General features: G+C 39.3%; 1 protein-coding gene across 6 annotated transcripts in view; it reads right to left on the bottom strand.

The window, feature by feature from the left end:
• Positions 1-1,174: 1,174 nt before the first annotated feature.
• The window catches only part of TMEM150C (transmembrane protein 150C), an 85,029-nt gene continuing 58,883 nt past the window's right edge, over positions 1,175-27,320 (bottom strand). For 5 of the 6 annotated variants that reach the window (XM_008525790.2, XM_070614543.1, XM_070614542.1 and 2 more), the window contains 7 exons: positions 17,192-17,281; positions 16,278-16,331; positions 16,120-16,152; positions 15,605-15,672; positions 9,878-10,005; positions 7,058-7,235; positions 1,175-3,411 (listed from right to left, as the gene is read on the bottom strand). In XM_008525790.2, the coding sequence (XP_008524012.1) occupies positions 3,203-3,411; positions 7,058-7,235; positions 9,878-10,005; positions 15,605-15,672; positions 16,120-16,152; positions 16,278-16,331; positions 17,192-17,271 (750 nt within the window). In that variant the 5' untranslated portion in view covers positions 17,272-17,281 and the 3' untranslated portion in view covers positions 1,175-3,202. Of the gene's footprint in view, positions 3,412-7,057; positions 7,236-9,877; positions 10,006-15,604; positions 15,673-16,119; positions 16,153-16,277; positions 16,332-17,191; positions 17,282-19,659; positions 21,115-27,320 lie in introns of those variants that run through there. The other variant, XM_070614545.1, reaches the window with a different exon arrangement.

The raw sequence follows: 27,320 nt of genomic DNA, 5'->3' as shown, positions 1-27,320 counted from the left end.
TTCATTTATAGATTGGTTATGGGTTATTTTCATTGACATTCCCATAGCAGGGGCAAAGAAAACCCAATAAATAACACAGGTAATAAAACACTGTCAGTTCACTTAATCAAAACTATTGATCCTTTAAAATGTTAACATTGCTTCTAAAATATGTCTCTCTTAACCAGGAGGGCAACTTTGTTTTCAAGAGATTTAGCTGGACTACCAAAAGATGTCGTTTAGTGTATTTCAGATTTTGTTCTCTGAGCCATCGGCATTGAATCCTCCCAGGATGCACATTCCAAATGCAGATTCCCAGGTCTTGGCCTCCTAGAAAACTCCCAGCAGGTTCTGTAATCTTGATCTTTATATGTGTAGTATAATACAAAAATATATTTGGTCTTTGTGCTGGGTTCCAGCCACAGAGCTGCTAAAACTCTTGGAATTTCCTGAGTGATAGGAGTGTCTTGTTATTCATAATGAGCCCCTGAGTTTATGCTAATGAGATCACTTAGGGTGGGCCCCCTAGACAGCCTCAGGATGGAGCTGGTCACAAAAAAGATGAAGTGATGAGACCTCCTGACCCACTGACCTCCAGGAATGGGGTCAAGAGGGTGCTGGAGATGGAGCTCTATAACCTCTTGAACAGTGAGATTCAGAGAGCTTCTGGCTTGGTGGACACATTGAACCCTGGGAAGATGGCATGCCTCTGCATCCCTCCCCTTCCTTGCCCTAAGCACCTCTTCCATTTGGCTGATCTCGAATTATATCGTTTATGATAAGCAGGTGAATGGAGGTAAAGTGTTTTCTTGAGTTCTGTGAGCCATTCTACCAAATTATCAAACCTAAAAGGGAAGGGAGTAATGGGAACCCCCAGTTTTATAGCTAAGTTGGTCACAGGTGTGGGTGACCTGGCATGGCATCTGAAATGAGTGAGGGCAGTCTTGTGGGACTGAGCCCTTAAACCTGCGGGGTCTGATGATAACTCTGGGTAGTTAGTGTCAGAACTGAACTACAGGCACCCAGTTGGTGTCCAGAGAATCAGAAAATTGGTTGTTCATGTTGGAAAACACCCTGGAAATATGCTGCCAGTGTGACACTGAGGTGTTCCTTTACAACCTAATGTCTGATTGAGTTTTATACATTCTTCAGTATTAGGGAAGAAATGTTAGGGTAAAAAACAAAGGAACCAGAATTCTCCATAAAAGAATTTTATTTAGTGGTCAGATCCCAATGAATAATGCCAGTCATTGCTTGATTCTGCTAAAATGTGCTGTTAGATATTCTCTTAAGAAAGTGTACAGCGCATCACCAAAAGCTGTTTAATTTGGATTGTGTAGAGTAAAAGGAAGCTTCATAAATCTTTGTTCTCTGATAAAATTTTTAAAATGTAAAAATGAAAAAAAACACAAAAGCAGTATTCAAAAATAATAAATGTCACCTTGGACTATTTACAGTAAGATGCCTTTTTAATAGGAGAATGTCTTCTGCTTGATTCTTTTCCTCGCATTTTACTCACGTTTATAGGCATTCTCACTCGCCATCTGACCCCTAGTCATGATTTCTTCCACTCCTGTCCACGAAACAGCCGTCTTCTATTCTCCCTGACTCATCTTTGAGTCTCCGACACTCCTTTTTCCTACCCTAAATGACCGGTAATTTTATTCCATTGACAGCTGTTGAGCACCTAATGTTGTGCCAGGCACTGCGCTAGGGGGTGGGGATCAGTATAGAGATGAAAAGTCATTGACTCCCTCCTCAAGAAACTCAGCGTTTGAATTAAAAAAGTGTTTTTCACATTATATTCCATGAAATCCCAGGCCCCTAGGAAGTAAATCTGGGGGTTTCTTGAAACAAAGTGCACTCATGGAGAGTCCGTCAACTTGGCCCACTCTAGCACATTTCGAATTCAGAAGTCTGCTCTTCTTTGTGAAGCACAGCCTCAAAAGCCCAGGCCTACAGTTTGAGTTCTGAACTCTCAGCAGGTGGGAACCACGTGTTGGGCAGCAGGGGACCAGCTGCGCCACTTTTTTTGGGAGGGAGGGTAATATTTTAATTGGCTTCTACAAATTCCAAGTAGGAAAAGCCCTTAACCCGCCCCACCCCCCAAATACCAAATTTGAGCTATAGATACATATTAAGAAACTCTCCTCTGATTTGGACTTCCAACAAGATGCTCTAAAAATCCTATCTTTTATAAATGTCCAGCAGGAGCTCTTTTTATTACCTCCACACATATTTCTTTGTGCTTTTCTGTGAACATTTTCTTAGCTTCAAACATAAAAGCAGCAAATTAAGCCTGCAAGTGACCTTTTCTTTCCTTTTATCATGGTCGAACTCAAAACAAGCTCAGCTCTTGCATTTGGCCCACATCTTCTTTGTCCAGGAGGCCTTTTTGAGAGGCTCATAGTAGCTACTTAAAGAAAAAAAAGAAGGCAAACTCTGAAATATAAAACAAAAACTGTACATAGCATACTATGGAAGCAAAAACGAAACCGCATCCTTGCTGCCGCCATCTTGTTCCATTCCCGGCAGACAATGTCCCTACAAATATTCACATTTGGAAATATTTCTCAGTCACAGTAAAATCCAAATCACGGTGGTGGGCTTCACGCTCACAGTTTGTAGCGTAATCTTTTCATTGAATGCGTGCAGCCAACCACTGAACAATGATGAAGGGAGTTTTTGTGGGAAAGTCCTATCCTCGATCCCATGCCTTTCCACAGGTTACACAGGATCACTTCTCTACACAGTTTCCATTCAAGAGTTGTAGTGCCAGATTCAGAACTTCCTCATGAGCTGGTTCCAAGCCCTTTGGATCTGAAGGCAACTTCGGGAGTTGGCATTATTCCCATGTTGCATTTAGCCTGCCCCACTCCATGGTAGGGCGATCACGATGTCTGAAATGTGTGGAGAGAATGAGAAGAGCAGGGGGGACTTGGAGAGAGAGGGGAAGAGAGGTGTTCATGCACAAGCTTCTTGCTCTGTCGTGCATATATTTTCCGTGTAACAGCATGTATTTTGACACATAAGGGCTTGTGCTTTTTCATTAAAGAAATAACTCACCCTGAAAAGCTCGTTTGGCAAATGTGGCCATGAACGTGTGTGTCTGTGTGTGTGTGTAAAATGTGTCATGAGGTTATGTGTCAAGTCCTATGAGTGTGTCCTCCTGGTCCCTCCCACACTGTCACACCTGCCTCACCAGCAAGGAAAAACTGACGAGTTACACCTGGTCGGTTTGATATTCAGAAGCTTCAGACAGGCTTTCTGAGAAGCTTAGGAAATTCTCTTGGTACTCAGAACAGACAATCTCGTAACGGTAATGCCGGAATTCCACAGCAAAGGTGCCAAAGTAAGACAGGAAGCACATGACCAGGCCCCACTGGACCCTGGCTGCATACATGTGGATGCCTTGGGACATGAGGATGAAGTCTGGGAGGAAGCAGTCAAGGAAAGTACTCCCATCAGCCACATCAGAACTGGGCTCTTTTCAGGGCAGAGACAGCTTACAGGAAAAGTCTGGCTGTCCCCCTTTAGCTTGACGGAGCTGCTGAACACAAACATCGACCTGAATAATGTGAGATAACATTACTGAGCTCTTTGTGCCAAGCATGCTTTTAGGTGCTTTCACGGAATATCTAACTTATTCCTCAGAACATCCTATTATCATCATCAGTTCATTTAAAAATAGGGAAACTGAGGCCAAACGGGTAACACAGGTATAAACTGGTGGAGCTGAGATTCAAACACAAGCCCTCTGACTCCCAGGCTACGCATTCAACCACCACACTCCATGGCTTCTTAATAAACTGTGAGATTAGCTAAAGGATTACAATTCCGAAGTAATTAGTTGGCCAGAAAAATAATCTTTTAAAAAATCACTGCAAAGGACCATGCATTCAGTCATCATTATATCTGCAGAAATAATTTTGAACAGACGAAATCACTAACTACCTCCGTCTAAGCTGCATCTGTCTCCACGCTACTGATAATGTCTAAGAGGCCCCTCTTCCTCTTCTGTCCAATTTTTACTATTGTCTTTCAGACAACACTGTATAGGCTAGTTTCATTCCTGGTGTAACACTTAAACTTGTGCCCCAATGAAAATATGCAATTAAAGAAACAATAAACAGATGAGACTCCTATGCCTGAATGTATATGGGGTACACACACCCCCCCATACATACATACACATACGCACATTAGTATATATGCAGATGGGGAAGGAGAGGGCTCATAGCATGCTTCAGTGAAAGGCCAAGAGAACTAAATACATTTATTTAGAAAAATCAGAAATGCTTCCTTAAAATTAATTCTAAACTTAAGCCTAAAATCTTGGGAAACTTTCAGAGAGCAAAAGAGTATGTGAAACTACTTCAGCCAAATTCTGCTCCCCTGACTAGGGTTGGATCCATTCACCCGGGAACCAAGAGATGGTTCCAAGTTTTCAGAAACCACATGGATCAGAACTGTTTGGTATAAGCTCATAACTCAGAATAATTTAGAGTCTACAATACTCTTCTGACGGAGGGTTCAAAATATTGCCAAAGCAATATTAACTTATCACTTAATGGAGAAGGGATAAATGTCCAAATCTCATACTGGCAGAGTTCTGATCTTTTTACTCATCAAATATTCTATCAGGTTGCTAGCAATAGCAAGTTTTTCAGCTTAAATTTCAAGTCCTTAAATGTTTTCTATCTAATGTGACTGTAGAACTTCAGAAAACCAGTAAAATGATTGAATGGCAGTTTGCAAGGGAAGAAGAAATAAAAGACTTCAAATACTCCGCTTACCAGAGAATGTCTCTGAAAGCTAACTGTTTTCATATTTTAAAGCCACCTTCTCAAAGGAGGGATGGCACAGTGGTTAAGCGTGCAAAACCTGAGCCTGAGTTTAAACTAAGATCACCACCTACTGCGTGTGATCTTCGGTAAATTAACCTCTGCGTTTCCCTATTCTTAGTCGTTAAGTAAGAATTAAAGGAGTTGATACATTTAAAGTGCTTAGAATAACCCCTAGCACATTATAAGTGCCCAATAAATATTGGCTATTACATGGTTGAAGATGTGTAATTGTGTTAGCTACACAGTCATGCATGGCTTAAGGACGGGATACACTCTGAGACATGCATTATTAGGCGATTTCGTCTTTATGCAAACATCAGAGAGTGTACTGAAGTGGACAAAATCTGCCACCCCAAAATGTGTTTCTTTAAGATGAGGATTATTTTAGGCTGATTATTTTTAAGAAACAAAGGACTCAGAAAGTTTTTCTTGTTACCTCTCCCTGAACTGCCTAAAAGAATTCAGATTAAAAAAACCTGTCTTGGGAAGCCAGCTATCACTTTAGCATGACATGAACTAGGTGGCAGACAAGGAGGAACCCAGAAAAGCCTGTTTGTTGGGCTCCCTTCTGTGTGCTTCTGTGTGGCCAAACTAACACTTGTTTTCCAAATGTTTGCTCCTTTTCACCTATCTGTGAATCGCCTTCCTTCCCTTTGAAATCCCTGACTCTGCCCACCCAGATCTTCTTTTGTCTTTAGCTGAAGATGGTATTTAAGGTGAGGGCTTTGGCCATTTTGGTGAGTTACTTGGTTTTCCTGGTTTCTGCCATGTATACATGTTATTAAACTTACGTTTGTTTTTCTCCTGTTAATCTGTCTCATGTCTATTTAATTCTTAGATCAGCCAGAAGAACCTAGAGGGTAGAGGAAAATTTCTTCCTCCCCTACAGTGCTTATACAAACCTCGATGGTAGAGCCTACTACACACCTAGACTATATGGTACTAATCTGATGGGACCATTGTCATATATGCAGTCCATCATTGACCAAAATGTCGTTATGCAGCGCATGACTATACAGCCTACCATCTAGGAACCTTTCCCTTCCTCTCTGGTGTCCTGAGGACCTACTGGAGTGAACACTTAGGATCACCACAGAATGAGTGACTGATCTGATTGATGGGACTGGAACTGGCCAGCTTCCATTGGGCCACACTACCAGTAAGTGGGGGTCCCTGTGCTCCGTCCTAGACTAGTCTCTTTCCCTGGGATCTGTTTGGGGTTAAGCTGAGTGAAGCGCTCGCTTTCCTCTGCCTCTCCCTGGTTTCTCTGGTAGCTACTGGGTGGATAAGTTGAATTCCAGGGTGTGAGATAGGAGACCTATGGCATTCTCCTTTCCAAGTTTCCCAGGAATAAAGGCTGACTTCCTCATCCCCATCTGGCTCCTTCTGTCTGTTCTCCATTGGTTCAAACTCTGAGGGGAGGAAGGAAAATGAACAGCACCTCAAAAATATTTGTTTAGGACAACTATACATGCAGTGGTAATCTAGTTCTTGACTTTGTTTTCCAGGAAAGCTTACTTATTTTCCTGAAAGATACAAATGTATTTGTTCCTCGAAATTCATTTTAGAGTTAATAAAGTAAATGAAATAACAAGGCCATTAATAAAGTAAAATTTTTTTTGAGATGGAGGGGGAAAAAATCACAATTCTCTTTTGGTTATGCACTCTATGCTTTTCACAAAGGGAAGCTTTTATATCATTAATGGTAAGGAGGATCTATGACACCATTCCTATGGATTAAAACAATCTCGAGAAGGCAGAGTTGTTTTCTTTTTAGTTCTCCATCTCCTCTTTGGCACAAAAAATAGGTCTGAGAGTTTTAGTTTTTATACCCATTTACTTTTCTGTTTTGTCTAAGATTCTGAGATGATCTGATAGTATATCCTAACCAAGTGGGAGTGGCAATTTTCCACATAGACAAGTTATCTATTTTTGTTGTTGTTGTTTTTGAGGAAGATTAGGCCTGAGCTAACATCTACCGCCAATCCTCCTCTTTTTGCTGAGGAAGACTGGGCCTGAGCTAACATCTGTGCCCATCTTCTGCTACTTTATATGTGGGACGCCTGCCACAGCATGGCTTGCCAAGTGGTGCCATGTCTACACCCGGGATCCGAACAGGCAAACCCTGGGCCGCCAAAGCGGAAAGTGCTCACTTAACCACTGCGCCACCGGGTCGGCCCCTCTATGTTTTACTCTCACTGGCAAAGAACCTTTTCACATTTAAAGGATACAGAGGACCACACAGAGAGTGATACATGCTGAGAGAATAACTCGTGGAATTCCAACTTTCCGTCCTTCGTTCTTGATGTTGACTTTGAGTGTCAGTGCAGCCTGGATCCAGCAGGTCAATGTGCCAAATCCAAAGGTCAAGGAAGTTCCAACATTATGGATTTCCTCATCATTCGTGAGCTATGGGATGAACAGATAATGACGTGTGGAGGTCCATTTGGAAAAGACATACAAGCCAATGGAATACATGAGGGAGAGAAGAATAGGTAAGTTGATATCCCCATAATGGGATGATAGACTTTAGAAAGATGAAAGTGCTTCATCTCCACTGGCTCTTTATGCCTGTTCTCCATTGACTTGAACTCTGAGGAGAAGAGATATTAATATTACCGCCAAAACTCAAAAGATTTCTTTAGAACAGCCATACTGGCAGTGATAATCTATTCCTCGAATTTATTTTCCAGAAAAGCTTTGTGGAAAAGTAAAAGAAAAGGCAGGAGAGTTACACAGAAAAGGGAAATGTCAAAATTTCTACAAACGTGCACCCAAAACTTTGTTTTCCATACTAAGAAGTGAGACCCAGGATCTGGCTTTGTATTGACTGACTGAAGAGGACCAGTTCTAGGTAGGTCAAGATTTCATTGGCACAGACAACTAATAATACTTGGGCTGTTCTTCACTCCTACAAAACTGGCTTATGTAATGTGACCAATTCATTGTTAATGGGACTTTGTTCTGTTTTGTTTTCCTTTTATAAGAAAACTGCTACCTATGAGCTTTTTCCATATCTGGAGACCCATTAAAGGACAATAGGGTTTGAAGAGTCCTTGTCAAGCCTTTTAATAGGTTAAAGGAGACCCATTCAAGTTATTTTAGTTGGGGGTTAGAAATGTAAACTCCTCAATCATTACCCAGTTGTATTTAAAAATATATGTCACTTAAAAAACCTTTATTAATTACGTATATTTTAAACTGCACATATAGGAAAATAAAATCTATTGTTGAAAAGATGGCTTTTAAAACATGGTGAAAATATTTTTTTTGAATTGCTCTTGCCTTCAGATGTTTTATTGTTTGACATTCATCTGTGAAAAATGGTTGTATCAAATCAATATTACTTTCCCCTTACAGTTTTTTCTATTGTTTTTGGCTGTAGGATTTGTCTTGTTTTTTGGAAGAAGCCACTTTTTTCCCTCATAGTTCAAAAAATGTATTTTTGATACTTATTTTAAATAATAATTCCTCAAATCAAATTTTACTTCTAGGAAATTGGTTTTCCATACTGCATATAGTCTATTCACTTATTATTTTTAACTTAATTTTAAAAATAGATAATATAGTTACATGGCTCAAACTTTTACAAATTTTAAGAGTATGATCGAAAAGTCTGTCTCCCATCTCATATACTAGCCACCTGGTTTCCCCACAAGCAATTAACTTCTTATTTGTTTCCTGTGTATTCTCTGTAGATACTCCAGAAAGTGTTCTTCATATGTAGCATCATCATTCATGGTTTTGAATATTTGTGCTTCACCAACACAACCCAATCTCTAGGATTCTTCTAGGACTTTAGTAAAGAACAAAACATCTACTCAGGAACTTCCATTCCAGGCCTGGCTGAGAGAAATGATAATTGTTGAGCACTTTACAACATGCCAGCACCCGCAGCATGGACAGGTAAGTGGAGGAGGGACTCCCACCCAAATCTCACTAACAAATGCTCCATGCCCTAACATTATGGAGCTTAACAGGATAACCTCTCAAATATTCCCCTGAAAATTCACTGTCCTAGCCAACATGTTCTAAGAATTAGCTTTCTTGTTGTCTAGCTTGACATGGGATGAGATCTAGACCTAGTTAAGGAAATTGGTGGGATTGCCTATCTTGCAAATGACCCATCAAGTCAAAAATACTTATTGAGCTGCTACTATAAGCCAGAGGAAGTCTTGGGGAACAAGTCATCCTGAATTATCAGGACTGAGGATTAGAACAAGAGACAGTCTTAGAAAACCCACTACCATATTTTCTTGGATGTCTGTGCCATTTGGATTTCACTCAATAGACACAGAGAGGTGTGATGATCAGTGTTTGACTGCAAGGAGGAAGTTTCCAGCAACAACACATAGCATCGGTTGGAGGATGCTGGGGAGGGAGAGAAGGCAGGGAAATCAGACACCTACTGTCAAAGTTCAGGGGTCTCCTTGCCTATTTTACAAATGACGTCATTCGGGTCAAGAGCGGGGTATGATCGTGTTGGCAAGGGACATTATTCTTAAATGTTGTGACCTTGGGCTTCTAAATTTCTGGGAAGAAGAGTTAGTGTTAGTATATCTGTACAAGTCATAGGTGTTCTAGGGAAATTCTGAATTTCCAAACTTGACTGGTGTGTGAACTTGCTAATCTGAAATGCAAGCTTTCATCCAAAAAGGATGTTCCGTGTTTAATTATGGAAAGGTAATGATCCTATTAGTTTTCTAGAAAGGTACATTAGGATACAATTTATTGTGGAAAAAAGTATAAAGCACTTTGAAATCCTTTGTAGAAAATATACAGCTATTTCAGTAGCTACTTTCCTGAATAGCCATGCTGTGTTTCCAATGCATAGCGAGCAACCTCACATGTGTAATGTGAATTTAGGGAGACCAGGCTGAAAGACCATAAGGGCTGACTGCTGGAGAATCTGTGCAGATTAGGAACCACTATTAGCATTTTTTTACAGATTTGTGCAGAAGTATATGGGCAGATAGTGACTTTAACTCAGAGGCTATGATAATCAGATAGGTGAAGTGTGAGATGGAAGTGAAAAAGGCCAAGTGAAGTACCTGAAAATTACCAAGTAAGGTCATGCCAAAGGAAGCCAGACACAGCGCCACCAATCCACTAATATTCAGCCACGGATTTAAAACCTTTGGTTTCAGCTGGATGAAGCGCAGAACAGCTACCACAAGAGCTGGGAATATAACAAAATGTTAAAATTACAAAATTTAAATCATAAACCTAGACTATGAGGCACAATTCTAAAGCCACAATGTGCAAAATTAAACATCGCTACAGTACATTTTTAAATCTCTGAAATGACAATTTTTTAAAGAAATTTTCCATAGATGCCTATGATTATTTAGAGGTTTTATTATCCCTAACCTGGGGGAAGAGGAGAGGAGTTGAAGCAGCTGTGCTACATGTTATCTGGGTGATGCAAGGATGACAGAACTGTTAATAGTGTTGTTCTCAGAGTTTCCGAAAACGAGGTCAGCATAGGCAGACTGGCTTAGGAGAACACTGCAGAGGCTGGACACACAACAAATAAGACGGGGATAAAGACAGCCCATGGCAGGAGAATTCCCTGATTCAGTCATCCTTTAGTTTAGAACAGTGTCAGAACACACAGGGCAGGAAACGTGGGGAGGAAGACAAAGTTCCACGTCTCGATAAACCTGCTGGTCCCTGTGCGAGAGAGAAATCCCTCCTGGGATAGAAAGGAAGACAAAGACTGGTAGACAGAGCCCTTCATTACTGCCTTACTCCCCCTTCCCTCTGAGTCTACCTGGGGGGTGGGGGCGGGGGGGGTTCATGGTGAAAGGACAAAGACAGTTAATCCAAATTAGAACAGTTATAGTAATCAAATTATGAAATCTGGATAGCAGATTGTGCAGGTTGGTATGTACTAAAAATCATACTGGTTATAATGAGAGAGCTCAGTTCTTCCAAAGGATATTAATTACTCATTTTAAAAGACCACTCTATCTTTTGAAGCAAATTTTTCTTAAAGAATCTGAACAGAGAATGAAGGAAGTTACCTAGATTTCAAACCCAACTTCTAAGAGTAACCTTGAGGATGGTCCATACTCAAGACACTAATATAAGAATCTCCTTTTATTAATTGCTTAGTGCCGGGCTATTTTCATATTTATACAGAAAGCTGGGAGAGGTTAGTCTACACATGATTAAAAAAAAAGCACTTGTAGTTAATATAAATTATGTCTACATATAAGGAAATGCACTTACTACTTCCTAAAACAATTTATTCTGACATTAAGGTTTAGCAGGCAAGAAAATTAGAAATTCAAGAATTACCCTATTTATACAGCAATTAAATAGGTAATTATTTGCTAAATGTTCTACCTTGATTAAGGCCATTATTAGTAGCCATGAAAAAAGAAAACCTATCCATAAATTGGCATTTCCCAAGAATGCTGAATCTCATAGTTTCAAGCTATGAAGTTAAGCTCAATAAGTTGACTTTCACTTTCAAGCGCCTCTGATCAAAGAATGGGATATACCTTGGCTAATGTTTGGATTTGGGAAACAAAATGGAAATAAACCATAATATATGAAATCTCAAATTGTTCAGCTCTAATTTAGCTTTTAATATGTTTTGTTTTAGTTAATGTCCACTATTGATCATAAAATTAATAAATAATACTTGAGTTGACAATAGTTTTCCAACCTAATGGAATTATATCAGAAGTCTATTAATAATGGCAATCACTATCCTAGAGGGTGACAAAATCAGCACTATTTCTTATTACTTTTTAGGATGGGACTAGGAGGAGGAAGTGGGAGAGGAGAAGCTGAACGTAAGCACTCTGATGCACAGTGATCATCAGATAGAGAAGCTATTAGATAACACCAGAAACCTCAACACAGGGCATCATGGGAGACATCTGCTAATGAAGCGTGTATGGATATTAGTCAGGACATAATGACAAAATACCAAGACGGTACATTTCGTTTCTTTTAAAAATAACTAGTGAAAAGCGTTACCCTGGGAACTCTCTGGTGGCTGTCATTTAGTTTAGAGGAATAGGATCGTGCTGGAACTTTGGCCTAAGCCCTAAATCCCTGCTGAAGCAGACACTAAAATGGCTCCTCATGTGGGCCTAGCCAGTCCGTTTGTTCCACTGTGGCTAGAGGAAAGAGTCATTGGCCATTCTCCATGTTACTCATTTCTCTCCAGTAAACATGGGACATGTCTCATCTCCTGGCCCAAGCATTGCTGGGCTTCCCATTTGTAATATGGATGATAAATCATTTTATCATGAACAGATGACGAAATTAAGTAGGAAAAGGAAACCTACTTGAAGACAGGAACTCAACCCAACGCTCCTAACTTCCAGAATTGCGTTCCAAACACCACACTTTCTCCTTTTTACCTATTAACTCCATTATTAATCAGCTCAGACTAGGCATACTTTTCTTTTAAAATAGATTCTAGTTGAATTTTTAGGGTGGTGGAAATAATAAAGATGTTGGTGCTTTAACAGTTATATTAGCAGTTAGGTTTAAATGGAGGCCGATTGAGGCTGTCTGTTATGAAGTTCATTTTCAACGAAGTAGTGATTTAATTATACATTCTTGAACAAGACTTCTGGGCAGTAGGGCACTGTCAAAGCCATCTTTAAATATGCCAGCCAATTTTTACCACATTAACATTCTGATCAATAGTTTTTACTTTCATTAAAAATTTTGGCTTTCGCTAACAGTTTTAGAAAAGATTTTTAAAACCCACCCTTCTGTTGTTTTTCGGTATTTAGAACAGTCCTTTGCTATACAAGAGTCCCCTATTTAATTTATCTGCCTATTTTAAAAGAACACAAATACTAGAATAATTGCTTATTTTCTTTATTAAATTTTTTATTTTGAGCTGATTGGCATTTTAAATTTGAACGAGTAGCTCTTCATTGCAGTTCTAAACTGGTGCCTGGCCAAATTCTTTTTTGTTTTGTTTAGTTTTACTGTTTATGCATCGGTAATTCCTATTTATGACTGCAGCAGAACACGGCAATCAATACGTTTTGGCTGAGGGAGAGTGGCTGCTATTAGGTGACCAAAATCATTCAGCTGTTAGCCTTTCCTCACAACCTCTCCAGGGCAGAAAATAATATTCTTTTCAACAAATTTGTCTTAGGTCTTTTTTTTCCCCTGAGGAGAAATAAAAGTGTGGATTCTGAACAAAGAGCATAACTAATTCTCTAAAGAAAATAATTGAGCATTCGTGCTTTGATTGGTCCATCAGAAAGATAAAAGATCTTTGCTAACTAATTTTAATAAATGCTACACCGACTCATTTGTAGATTGTAAATTATAACCTACAGGGCTACCAAAAAAACATCTTACAGGCAGTCCAGGTTGTTTCTTAAAGTCAGGAATGTGTCTAAAGTAATAGTCTGAGGTCTAACAGCGAGAGGCCTGGGGAGACGAAAGCATCCACCGTTTAAAGCAAGAATCATTAGTAAACTGACTCTTTTTCACTCCCAGAGTTGATAAATAAATTATTTTTGGTTTATTCCCACTGAACACTAATCTTAATCCATTTTGTGTCTACCAGATGGCACTAAAATGATGAAAGATAATAAAGAATAAACACTGGATGCTGCAATATCTTAGAGCAAGAGCTAGGAAGAGCTTAATTGCTTCTTGGTGGAGCAGCGGACTGGAGAATAAGATGATGACAAATGTCATCTGGAAGAGGGGAACTTGTTTTCATTACTTTGTTTTTGGGAATGCTTTTATAATTAGTTAATCATAAGCTTTATAACTGGATAAATTTGTGAGCTGTGCAAACTGGTATTTTATAGATTCTATACTAAAGACTATTGGGAAACATCAATTTTTCTTAAAAATATGAAGGAAACAATATGTGGCCTCCAACATGTTCATTGGTTTCTTTAAAGTCCAGTGAAGGACAGCCAGTTTGTAGCAGCTTTTTTATAAGCTTTATATATTGTGATTAGATGAAGTAGTACTTGCAAAGCACTTCGCATTGTGGAATACAAATGACTGCTATTAATTACTGTTATTATTGCTCCCATGGGGATAATCATGAGTAGGTTCCAACCTGCAGGCCGACGTGGTGTGATTGCAGAGGGGCTAGGAAGGTCCCTGACCCCTCAGTTCAAGATTCACTCTTGGGGCTTTGGGCTCTGTTAAATGCAAATATCTCCCTAGCAGTCACTTATGCCTTGGTATGAGTAAGTTTATTAGATCTTTTCAGAAGAGTGGTGTCCAGAGTAGAGGAAAAAAGTGAGTATAAAGCTCCCAGCAGCTCTGAGGCTGAAGGCAGTGAAGACAAGACTTGACTAATGAGGACCGGCCGTGGTGCACTGGCTGCTGTCAGTACCACCTTTCTCAGAGCTTGGGAATATCTGGGACATGAAAATCCTGCCTGCCGAGGGCATGAAGAGAAGAGCTTCTCTAAAGATTCAGCAACCCCAGCATCAGGGTACGGCTAACCTTTTCCTTTCTGCTGGCATGGCATCCCATGCCTGCCAGACACTTCCTGCTCAGGCAAAGGGGATACGCTTTAGGAGAGCCTGTGTAGGGAAAGGTTAGCTTCAGCGAGCAGTCTTAGCACCTGCAGAGAAGCTCCCCAGTTTTCTTCTCTTTGAACCTCACAGGTTCATGGGAGGCCTCTTGAGCCTCATAGGGAACGTTCTCCATGTTTCTCCTGTTCTGAGCCTTCTGAACTAAGATTTGGCCCACGGTGCATGTTGGGCCAACCCTCTCCCTTGATTTTCCAGTGAGTTCTATAGGTCTTCCCTCTTCCTATAGCAAACATTAAAAAAGAACATGTTAAGAGTGAGTAGGAACTTTTTTGGGTCGGGAGGAGTTATACATAAATGAAATAACAAGTCCCCTCTTTGGGGGACAAGTGTCATGAAAGCCAAATACTCCCTCAGTAATAACATCATCTTTATCTTTTACTTGGAGTGAAAGTCTCACTATCAAAAGTACCATTTCCAGAAAACCACTGTTGAAAAATTTAGCTGTCACTGGACCATCCCCCACAGTTTGCCAACGATGATGGTTAGTTGACCCTTTGAAAGACACTGGGGAGGCCTGGCCTTGATGAGATGGTATACAAGGTTGATATGGAAAAGGACAGAGACACGGCTGGTTCCCGTGATCCCTGGAGGACCACCAAGTCACGGAAGCACTCACAGAACACAGGGGCGGGGTTTTAAATGAGGGTCTTGGGCCCTGAAGAAAAAGTGGGGATTTGGGGCCAGACATGAGTACAGAGGTTTCTTTTTCTTCTTTTTTAACCTACGTCTCCATTTGCCAGCTTCCAATGGGTACAGACACAAGCGAGAGTGTCACCTTAATGCTAATGCTGACCTTTAGATTTAAAGACAATATCTACACACATCAATATTTATCATAGAGCCTATGCATTTTTCATCTTTGCCAGCGAAGGAATAAATTAAGGCATTCTTCTTAAAGCAAACATATTGCACAATATTACATTTTCATGCAGGATTTTATGGTACGTGAAATATATTATTTCATGCAGCAAAAGAAATAAAGTCAAGAATACACTGAAACGATAAAGATGGTAAAGGGAAGAGAAAATGTAAGGTAAGCGGGGTGAACATAAAGGATTTATGAGAAAAAAGACCGTCAAAACAAAAAGCTAGCTTCAGCATATTGACATGATAGACACCAAATTATCGACTAGGCCCACCATGTTTCTGATATGGGTTTAGGAGAATTGAAAATAAAAAAGAAATGTACCAAAGGACACAGAACATTCTTTATGCACTTCTTACCTAGAAATGCTGCCATGTTCATAACTTGACTAAACACACAGCTCGCAGGAGGTTCATCGCCTGCAATACTTGAAAAATATGAAATGTTTTGCTATTACTGAATTAAAATCTATAACCCTCTGCAATGCACTGAATGTTTGTGTCCCTGCAAAATTCCTATGTTGAAATCCTAACCCTCAGTGTGATAGTATTAGGAGGTGGGGCATTTGGGAGGTGATGAGGTCATGAGGATGGAGCCCTGGTGAACGGATTAGTGCTCTTATAAAAGGGACCTCTCTTGTCCTTTTTCTGCCATGTGAGGATACAGTGGTAGTCTGCAGCCCAGAAGAGGGCTCTCATCAGACCCTGACCATGCTGGCACCCTGATCTTGGACTTCCAACCTCCAGAGCTGTAAGAAATAAATTTCTGTTCTTTATAAGCCACTCAGTCCATGCTACTTCATTAGAATAGCTGGAACTGAGACCCTCCCAACTTTTCCAAGATCTAACAGATGGGAAGAGAGTTATCAAGTTACCTTATATATGGTGCATGCTTCACACCAGGTTTCCTGGATAACAAAAAATAGAGAACTCAGGTCAAAGCACAGTCATTTGTGCACAATTTAACCTCCCCAAGGCAAAGTTTTTGTTAAGTCTACTGATGAACGATGCATTATTCAGAGATGAACTTTACCTTTCAGCTGAATTTAATGGGAAAATTTTGTCATCTTCCACAGCTATAAAGTATCTATGAAGAAAGAACAATAAAAGCTTATATGAAAAAGAAATTTTTTCAAAAAACAAGACATTTGTTTCCCAGATTTATTAGGCCAACCACATTAAATCATACTCATTTTTTTTCTAACTGGGAAAATGCTCTGTTACTACAATGCTTTACCTATAGATCACTTACTTCTTTGAAGTTCAAATGTCATTATTAATAATATTTCTGTAATTTTCGAAACCCCTCCCAAATTAATGGCCATCATTATAATCTGAAAACTGGAAAACAAAGAAATAAGACTTTATAACTTTGGGCAAACTAAAATTAGAATTCAAATTTTCTAATTTCTCAGGAATATGTGTCCACCTTTCTTAATGAACTGCAAGGGACTAAAACAACTTTCTGAAAGTGAATGGTACTTGACATAAGCAAGTGTGGGAATGTTTTGTGATAAGCCAAGACTTCCAATGTAATGATAACAATTTATAAACATACTAGACCCAGTCACACACAAAAAACCTGGACTATGAACTGTACTGTGAATGGAATACTTAGCACGTTTGTGTCAAATTAGCAAATCTTGCAAATAATGAATCCATATCACCAGTTTACAGAATGTTCAATCCTGGAAGAACATGGGAACACAAAATAAAACCAGTATTCTTCACTACCTGCTTTGCAAATTTATTACTCACTCTTGTTATTTACTTTGGGTCACAGAAGAAGGGAAGAGAAATGGGGACTTTTGCAAGGTTGATTTAGTAAACATTATTTTAAAGTATTTATAAATACATTCATATAGGTACACCATATACTATCAAAACTTTACATTTTTATCTACATTGCACTGGAGTCCTTAAATAATAAAATAAGAAAATACTCACACTATCCACAATCCAGCTGAAGTAAACAAAGTAAATACAAGAGGTAAAAACATCCATACACTGCATTTCTTCCCATCCATGCCTGTACCACTGAAATAAAATGAACAGGTATTAATAGCTAAGGCAAAAATGTACTTCACTCTTTCAAGATGGAAAGGAAGTTTACTTTAATTGAAAAAAAGTGTATTTTATGAAACTATTATTCAAATCAGTATCATTACTGCCACCTACGCATGTGGTAAATTCCTTGAGCAGTTAACATTGGATGATTCTTGTCTGCCATCTTAAATATTCCAGAGTCTTAGTTGAGAACTGATGGAAATAGTCTCATAAAGACACTTATCCTAATATAAGTATCAATGTGTTTAAGAAAGAACAGCGGCTGGTCCTGTGGCCAAGTGGTTAAGTTCGCGCGCTCCGCTTCAGCGGCCTAGGGTTTTGCCGGTTCGAATCCTGGGCGCAGACGTGGCACTGCTCATCAGGCCACGCTGAGGTGGCATCCCACATGCCACAACTAGAAGGACCCACAAGTCAAACAAAAATACACAACTATGTACCAGGGGGGGCTTTGGGGAGAAAAATAAAAAATAAAATCTTTAAAAAAAAAAAAAAAGAAAGAACAAAGGGTTTGGGTAAAGATTTTTAGGAGAAGAGCTAGGTACCAAAGGCATACTCCAACCTACTTCTAGTGTTATCATTAACATTTATGGATTTCTAGGTCTATGGATCCAACACGTACATAGGTTTACAGCCTGGCAGATGAGAGTTTTAGAAACAAATGGTTACTAAATAAATTAGCAACGCAAGAGGAAATGACAGATGCTTTCCAAATCTGAACTCTTCTCATGACATGTTATTGAGCAACTATCTCAGAACACTAAAGATGAATGCTCTAGAAAAGAATGCGTTGTGTATAACTTTAAATTAGTGCCAACAAACACAATGAAAAGAAAAAACAGATGTCAGGAATTTTGGATGTTCTATATGAAAGCAAAAATATATGAATAAAAATTTCTCCACAAAAATGAAGTGAAAAACAGAAGCTTCAGAAGTGTCTATGAAAAATTATTGGTATAGAACAGAAAGTAATAACTAATTATTACTTTACTTCTTTGCCCAAAACCATCAGACAAAATTTATTTGAGACACTGGATATCAACAATCCTTAAGGCAAAAAACACTTGTTTCAAGAAAATAAATTGCCCTAGTGACCTCCACAGGTGACCTGAGAAACAGAATGTGATTCATAGGTACCTCTAAGGAGATACCTATGCTCATTGTTTTGGGTTTTACAATGAACTGCAACAAATCATTTATGCGTTTGAACCAGCACTGCCACATCTCTGAGCACCTCCATGATTATCTGCTTTCACGTGCTGAGACTCCCTGGACCTTCCAAGTATTGAGACCAGAGAGAGAACACGGCCCTCCCTTGAGGCTGGCAACCTGCAAGGTGTCAGAAAGGCGTTAGTTCCCAGAACTGACCTACCTGATTAAGTAGACCTCTCAGGCCAGGGGACAGACACCTGGGCCTCATAATGTGTCTTTGAACAGTCATGCTGTCGTCTGAACACTTATCTGGGCAAGAGTGTTAAATAAATGACAGAGTCTAAGAGCTGAAAGACATTAAAGCCACTTTTCAATCAATTTAGTCCAATCTAATCCTATCCAATCCAGTTCACAAGTATTGACACCCTACTTGTGCCAGGTACTATACTGGGTGGTGGAAATAATTGAGGTGAGGTCTAACGAATACAACTATTTATATGTAACACTCTATAAAATACCTAAAAGCTATTGTATGAACCGGTGGTGCATGGCTACCCAGTTTATATCATGTGAAAGAATGATGAACATTTTAAGCATATACAACATGGCTAGTTAGTGTCTATTCATTTATTTATGTACAGAAAATTGTGGGCTCATAATATAGCTATCAATTATGCTAACAAAAAACAATTCCACTAGTGGCCAAGATGTAGAGGAAGTACAGAAAACAGGAATGTTGATTGAGCGTGTAAACCAATTATTCTAGATCTGCCCCTGAAATAGGGTGGTCCAACAGGATGAGTACAGCCAAAATGGTTACACTGCAATAAGACTTAGGAGACCTAGTTCTCAAGCTTAGCTTTGCCAATAATCAACTCTATGGGCCTGGGCGAGTTACTTAAATCTGTAACACCATTTCCCCATCTCGCTAAATGAAGATTGTTGAATTCTAGGAGGGAGAAGAACGTCAAAGATTGAGGCCTCACAAGGTGGTAGTACCTTGGAGGTTAAGCTAAGTCCAGTATCTTATTTTTTTGCAGGAACAGAATGCTCCAATGTACCCAGAATTATCAGCCCCAGAAGAACTGATGCTTATTAACCATTTTTACAACAGACTGGTGAATAGATCAGATTGCCACCTTATTAATGTACAGTGAGAAACACAGCTGCCACATGGACAAATACTCACATTGGCTCACCTTTTAGGAACGTCTATATGGGAAATCAAAACTCGGAAGCAGGAAAGTAGAATGAACAGAGTTAATGAGATAATTCTAAGACCATAGCATCGAGTTACAATACTTTTATATGCCAATTAACTTTAAAGAGAGGCAGTATAGTGGAATGGAAATGGTATGGCAAGGCATAGGACTGAAACCCAGCTCTGCCACTCACTAGCTGTGTGATCGCTGACAAATTATTTCATCTCTTAAGCCTTAGTTGAATTATGGAGATAACTTCTATTTTGTAGGATGATGCTGAGGATTAATGACGATGCAGGCAAAGCCCCTCACACATACCACATGTTCCATAAGTGGCAGCTCTGCCAACTATAACTGCCAAGCAGATCGATACTTGTGTTCAGACAAGGTACCCTCCCTCTAAAGCAGGGCTCAGGATGGCTCAACACTTTCTTCATCTCGTGACTCCTGCTTTTCTAGAAGGACGCAGACATCCTTCCTGATAGTAATAGTTTCTTTCTTCAGATGGCTCTCCAAAAAAATGAATGAATACCTTAACCTTATACACATATTGAAGGAGGGCCTGTCTTCCTGAGATTCTACTCATTGGTTATCTTTCCACATGCACTGCTTTTCTTATTTTGTTTTGGAAGCATCTAAGATGGCTAATGGCTACTCTCCTAAATTATTTTATTTTTACTATTTAATTTTCATAGGGCAACCTTATATCGAAACTCTGAGAAAACCATACTGTACTCATGCCTAATGATAGATGAAATTGCCCTTTCTTAACTCAAAAGGATGCGTTGGGAGGAGAAAGAATAAGTCTATAGCTAGTTGTATTCTTAGCTTCCAGTGGAACCAAGTTGGTGTTTCTTCAGGATTTTTTCATGGGTTATGCCTTTTTATTTTTTTATTTTTTGAGACAATCACAAATTCACATGCTGCTGTAAGAAATAATACAGAGAGATCCTGTATATCCTTCAGTCTGTCCCCACAGTGGTAACATCCTGTATAACCACAGGACAATATCAACAATCAAGATATTGACATTGAGATAATCCTTGACTCCATCTGATTGCACCAGCTTTACATGCACCCCTGTGTTTTTAGTTTTATGCAGTTTTATCACGTGTAGATTTGTGTGACCACCACTACAGTCAAGGTACAGGACAGACAGACCTTCCTAAAAGGGGAGCCAATGTGAGGTGAGTTCCATCACCTCCAAAATCCCTTGTGTTGCCCTTTTATAACTACACTCACTTCCCTCCCCTGTATCCTCCTTTATAATCTCTGGCAACCACTAATCCTTTCTCCATTTCTACAGTTTTATCCTTTCAGGAATGTTATACAAATGGAATCATAGAGTATGTAACCTTTGGGATTGACTTTTTTTGACTCCAGGGAACATAACTCCCTGGAGATCCATCTAAGGTTTGTGTTCATCAGTAGTTTTGTACCTTTCATTGTTGGGTAGTATTCCATGGTATAGATTCACCAAGTTCGTTTATTCACCCATTACAAGATGTCTAGGTTGTTTCAAGTTTTGGACTACTGCAACTAAAGAAGCTATGAACATTAGTGTACTGGTGTTTGTGTGAACGTAAGTTTTTATATCTCTGGACTAAATGCCCAAGATTGTGATTGCTGAGTCATATGATAATTACATGTTTAGTTTTAAAGAATCCATCAAGCTGTTTTCCAGAGTAGCTGTACCATTTTACATTCCCACTAGCAATGCACAAGGGTTCCGATTTCTCCACATCCTCGCTAACACTTGTTATTTTCTGTTTTTTTGATGGTATAGCCATCCTAATGGGCGTGAAGTAGTATCTCACTGTGGGTTTAATTTGTATCTCCCTAATGATGAGTGATATTGAATATCTTTTCATGTGCTTATTGGCCATTTATATATCTTCTTTGTAGAAATGTCTATTCACGCCTTTTGCACATTTTTAAATTAGGTTGTTTGGTTTTTTTGTTGTTGAGTTGTCGGAGTTCTTTATACATTTTGGATAATCCCTTCTCGGATATGTGATTTGCAAAATTTTCTTCCATTACATGAGTTGCCTTTTCATTCCGTTAACAGTGTCCTTTGATGCACTACAATTTTGAATTTTGATGAAGCCCAATTTATCTATTTTTTTCTTTTGTTGCCTATGCTTTTGGTGTTCTATCCAAGAAATCACTGTCAAATCCAATATCATGAATCCTTCCCCCTATGTTTTACTCTGTTTTATAGTTTTAGCTCTTTTCCTTTAGGTCTTTGATCCACTTGAGTTAATTTTTGTATATGGTGCAGGTAACTTCACTTGTTTGCATGGGTCTTTTGCAGAGCAAAAGTTTAATTTTGATAAGATCCAACTTACCAAGTTTTTCTCTTATGGATCATGCTTTTGATTTCAAACCTAAGAACTCTTTGCCTAGCCTTTTATCTCAAAGATTTTCTCCTGTATTTTTTCTACAAGATTTATAGTTTTACATTTAAATCTGTGATCTGGTTATGTATTTTTAAACTATAGGTCTCTCTTGTCTTACTGAATTGGGTGAGACCCTAGACAGTTTATAAATCACTTTGACAAGGATCAGGAAATATGTGATGATCTAAGTCAGTTCTCTGAAGTAGTAAAGGGAGATTCTTATAATGAAGAACACACACTTGAGCCATAATATACCCTACCATGCCCGGTTCTTTTGGCAACTGACAAGCATGAGCTTAAGAACAGAACAATGAGTGGGGTGTGTGTGTGTGTGTGTGTATAGGGAAAGCTCCCTTACCTACTTCACCTCCCTACCCACCTTTGAGTTATCACGGAGACCAGAAGATCAGAGTAAAAAGCTGTTTCAGGACCAGTTTCCGGTTTTGTTAACCTACCAGTGCCCCATCTGACATATCTCGGTCCTTTCACTTCTTTCTCCCTCCCTGGTGGGACTGTGTTAACCAAAGAAGGGGACTCTGTTACACATACTTTTCTTTTCTTGTCCAAAATAGTCCATTTGTCCTTCTAAAGCAGCCCACACCAGCTTATAATGTGACCAAGAAGCTGCAGTAGAGAAACAACACTGATGTGCTCCCTGCTCTTTGTGCTGGAGGAGGATTCCAGGAGATGCCAGGAGATGAAGGTTTGATTTGGTTGGTTTCATAAGACTCTCTGAGCTATTCTGGCTTGACAAGTTCAGATATTTCACTGGAAGTACCTCTGCAAAGAATAAATGAATAGATCTATTAAATTAACTCTCTTCACTGCCTCAATGTTATCTGAGAAAAGTTAAAACAGAGATGGTTCTTTCTTCCATTCTTCCAGACATCATTAAAATAAACTGGTCCATTGCTTCCAATTACATTAGAAGGTGTCACCCAAACCTTACTTACATTTCTTAGGACAGACAAGTTCCACTCTTTCTCTGAGCTATATCAACATAGCACCTACCAGCTAGGGGAGTACATTTTTCCTTAGCTTTTTACGGAAAGATGGGGAGAAGGAAGGAATACTCCACCCTCCTGAGATAGTTTTATCTTTGCATTATGAATTATTCTTTTTTTTTTTTTTGAGGAAGATTAGCCCTGAGCTAACATCTGCCACCAATCCTCCTCTTTTTGCTGAGGAAGACTGCTCCTGAGATCCTGAGATAAGATCTGTGCCCATCTTCCTCTACTTTATATGTGGGATGCCTGCCACAGCATGGCTTGACAAGCGGTGCATAGGTCCACACCTGGGATCCGAACCAGTGAACCCGGGGCCACCAGGTGGAACGTGCGAACTTAACCACTGTGCCACTGGGCTGGCCCCGAATTATACTTCTTTTTTATTCTGTGTAATATTTACTCCATTGATATTAATCTTCCAGTGGTGAAAAACTTAGGATAGTTGTTCCCATGTCCCAAATTGTAAACTCTATCTGGACTAAAAATGTCACCTAATGAGTTTTGGACAAAAGGAGAAAAAAGCCAGAATTGCATAAACCTTCTTGGAAGGATTCTGGCATTTAGATTCAGTTTGGAAGACTCTCCTCCAAATGGTATAATTTATCTACAAGATTTGCAAAGCTGTTATCCAGATGGTCAAATCCTCTTAGAGAGCCAGCACTGCTAACTTTCTGTACACTTCTATCATGTGTTCTGTTCTTCCAATAAATACCATTCTCAAAGTTTGAGTGCTCTTCACTCTCTGTCATCCCATCTGTGGCAGGAGTGAGACTGCATAATGGGGTCTCTTCAACCCTTTGAGTCAGAAGCTGAAAATCCCAATCTGCTCCCTGCCCCCCTAAAGCTCTCATTCTTCCTCAGAGAGAAAATGAATTGCATCAAACATTTGCAGTTGTCATTTTTGTTCCTCTGTAAGTCTTCTGGCTGCAAAGGCTCTAGCTGTAAATCTAGCTGTGAATACTTGGCCATTTGAAAACTGACAATCTCATGGAAGCAAACAGTGTCACTTTAAGCCCACATTAGCTCCGCACCTGAGACTCCAACTACTTTAACTGATTCAAAAACAGGGTCTTGATAAGGTTGAGGTCATATAATCACACCTGTCTTACCAAATTCCAAACAGATGATTCTTAGTTTAATCTGGTGAAGCTGCTGGAGTCAAAGAATATAGCACCCTGTTTCCACGATAATCCTTGAACACAAACTTCCTATTCTATCAGGTGACAGTAAAACTCCTCCAATCTACAAATGGGAAAGTAAAGCCCACTGGGTCATCTTCATTTACAGATTTTAAAACTTTATTAGGAAGAAAATACTTATAATAATGACAGTGAAATATCCCAGAAGTTAAAGTAATATTTTGTGGGGCTGGAAAAGATTTGCCTGTTATGACTTGGAAGGATTTAGTACAACCCGGGGTAATGGTGAGAGGCAGCTCACCAGGGCTCAGAATCCCGGCCCTGCCACGTACTAGTTGTATGACCTTGGTTGTTAAGTCCTCTCTGCCTCAGTTTCTTCATCAGTGAGATGGGAATAATAACGGTACTGACCTCATAGGGTTTTTATGAGGGTTGAAAATACATTTAAAGCACTGATAACGGTGCCTAGCCTCTGCTGGCTTTTCAATAAATGTTAACTATATTCCACTGCAAGTGATCTTTGGGGTCTTCAGTTGTCTTCTTTTCATTTTTAATTTATTAAGAAATGAGCTCCATGCCAAAGCAATTTTTCATTCTGCTCTCAGGGCCAGCTGGAATGGAGCAGGAAAGATGGGTGAATCACCACTAACACCCAGGATTGTCACAGTGTCTATGAACCAAGAGCAGCCTTGATTTTTTTTTTTTTTGAACCTTCTGGGAATCTTAAGTTATTTTCCATTTGTGTCACAAGCAAACATGAAGAGCTTGTGTTATTTCGTAATTCATTTATAAGTGGTAATGACAAAGACTATTTGTTTGGTTTGGTTTTGTCCCTAAAATGTTTGTAGGCTCTCAGATATAAATGAGCATGGGGAGATCTCCAATACAACCAACTCATTATGCTGACAGTTAAAACGTTGTTTTCACTGAGTCCTAAGTTTGGGAAAGTATGATAATTTGAGTGACCTGGTGTCACCCTAAGAATACATGACTTCCTTTAATCAGATATAAAGAATATTTTTCAACATATGAGGTCAATTTTGCCCCCAAATAATTTTCATGAGCACTGGGAGAGACAGTATATTAATTAGTAAAGGATTTCTGTAAAATATTACCATCTCCAAAAGAATATGATGACTCCTAAGTTGAACCAATGGTGACTAGTTTTTCCCCAATAGTCTCTTGATTCCTAAAACCAATCACCTTCATTCAGTTGACAGATGACTTACAGGGATCCTTTCACGCTGGTGGCCCCAAGGATTCTTTTCCTCAGAAACAGATGGAACACACTGTCCCTACACCATTCACGGAATAAGCTCAGAAGGAAGTCCCTGCTACCAGTACTTCAATTTGATGATATCTTCTTAGAGTTTCTATGCCAAGATCCTCCTCAGAGTCCATTTATACCTTTAATAATATTAAAAAATATTGCCCACATGTGGCAGATATAATTGCCAACCCAAAGGTCATTTCTCCTCTTTTTCTTAGCTAAGAGAGACTAGTTTTATTCAGGACTGCAATGTGTTCAGCCCAAGGGTATAAGTCATGACTGGCCAAGCCAATCATAGATATCGCATTCCCCTTTGACAAGAATCTTTCCAGACTCCCTTGCAGCTGTCCAGTGAGATGCAAGGGGAAGTCTACCGAGTAGCAAATCAGAGGGGTTGCATCCCTGATAATGGAAAGTATCTTTTCTGCCCACTCTCCTCCTTTCCCATTTGGGATGCTGTTGTGAAAATATAATTGCTAGTGCTATGGCAGCCATCATGTAACCATGAGGTAACAAACATGAAGATCCAAAGACAACATACTGAGGATGGCAGAGTAAAATGTGGAAAGAACTGACTCCTTGGTAGCATCATTGAGACACTATACCAAACTCCCAATATTGCCAGACCCCAAAATTCTTGTAATGTGAATCAGTTACATATTTGTTACTTTACTGTAGTTTAGGAAAGCACCAAAATCCATTCTTCCTTCTTCTGTTATAATTGAATGAGTGGGTGCTCAACTACATTATAATTAGCAGCCTCCCCTTCAAGTAATTGTGGCACTGTAAGTTCTCTCCAATGGAATGTGAGTGAAGGCTCATATGATAATAGTATTGTATTACATAGGAAAAGGTCTCTATTTTCTAGAGATGCACTTAAGTATTTAGGGATCAACTGTCATAATGTCTAAAATTTACTTTTAAAAACTTCATCAACGGGTGATGAAAAAGTTTTAGAGTGGTGATGGCTGTACAACATTGTGAATGTAATTAATGCCACTAAACTGTACACTTAAAAATGATTAAAATGGTAAATTTTATGTTATAGATATTGCACCATAATAAAAAAAGTAAGAAAAAACCCAACACATCATCAAAAAAAGATGAAGTCCTACGTCACACCCATTGGGATGTCTATTATCAAAAACAAGAAACCCAGAAAATAACAAGCGTTGGCAACGATGTAGAGAAATTGGAACCCAGGTGCACTGTTGCTGGGAATGTAAAATGGTGCAGCTGATGTGGAAAACAGCGTGGTGGTTCCTCAAAAAATTAAACACAGAATTACCATGTGATCCAGTAATTCCACTTCTGGATATATACCCAAAATATATATACCCAGGATATGTACATCTGGATACATACCTCTGAAAGCAGACACTTGAAGAGGTGTTTGACACCCATGTTCACAGCAGGATTTTTCACAACAGCCAAAAGTTGGAAGCAACCTAAACATCCATTGATGGCGGAATAGATAAAATATGGTATATATACACTGGAATATTATTCAGCCTTATGGAGGAAGGAACTTCTGATTCATGATACAACATGGATGACCCTTGAGGGCATTACGCTAAATGAAATAAGCCAGTCACCAAAGGATAAACACTGTATGGTTCCACTTATATGAGCTACGTGGAGTAGTCAAATTCACAGGGACAGAACATAGAATGGCGGTTGCCAGGGGCTGGGGAGAGGGGGAGTGGGGAGTTATTGCTTAATGGGTACAGAGTTTTGGTTTTGCAAGATAAAAAGAGTTCTAAAGATGGATGGTGGTGAGGGTTGCAAAGCAATGTGAATGTACTTAATGCCACTGAATTATACACTTAAAATGGTAAATTTT

The sequence above is a fragment of the Equus przewalskii genome, chromosome 3, assembly GCF_037783145.1.
Source record: "Equus przewalskii isolate Varuska chromosome 3, EquPr2, whole genome shotgun sequence".
NCBI classification, from domain to species: domain Eukaryota; kingdom Metazoa; phylum Chordata; class Mammalia; order Perissodactyla; family Equidae; genus Equus; species Equus przewalskii.
Note: the sequence above shows the minus strand (reverse complement) of the source record. Positions and strands in the feature narration are given on the sequence as shown.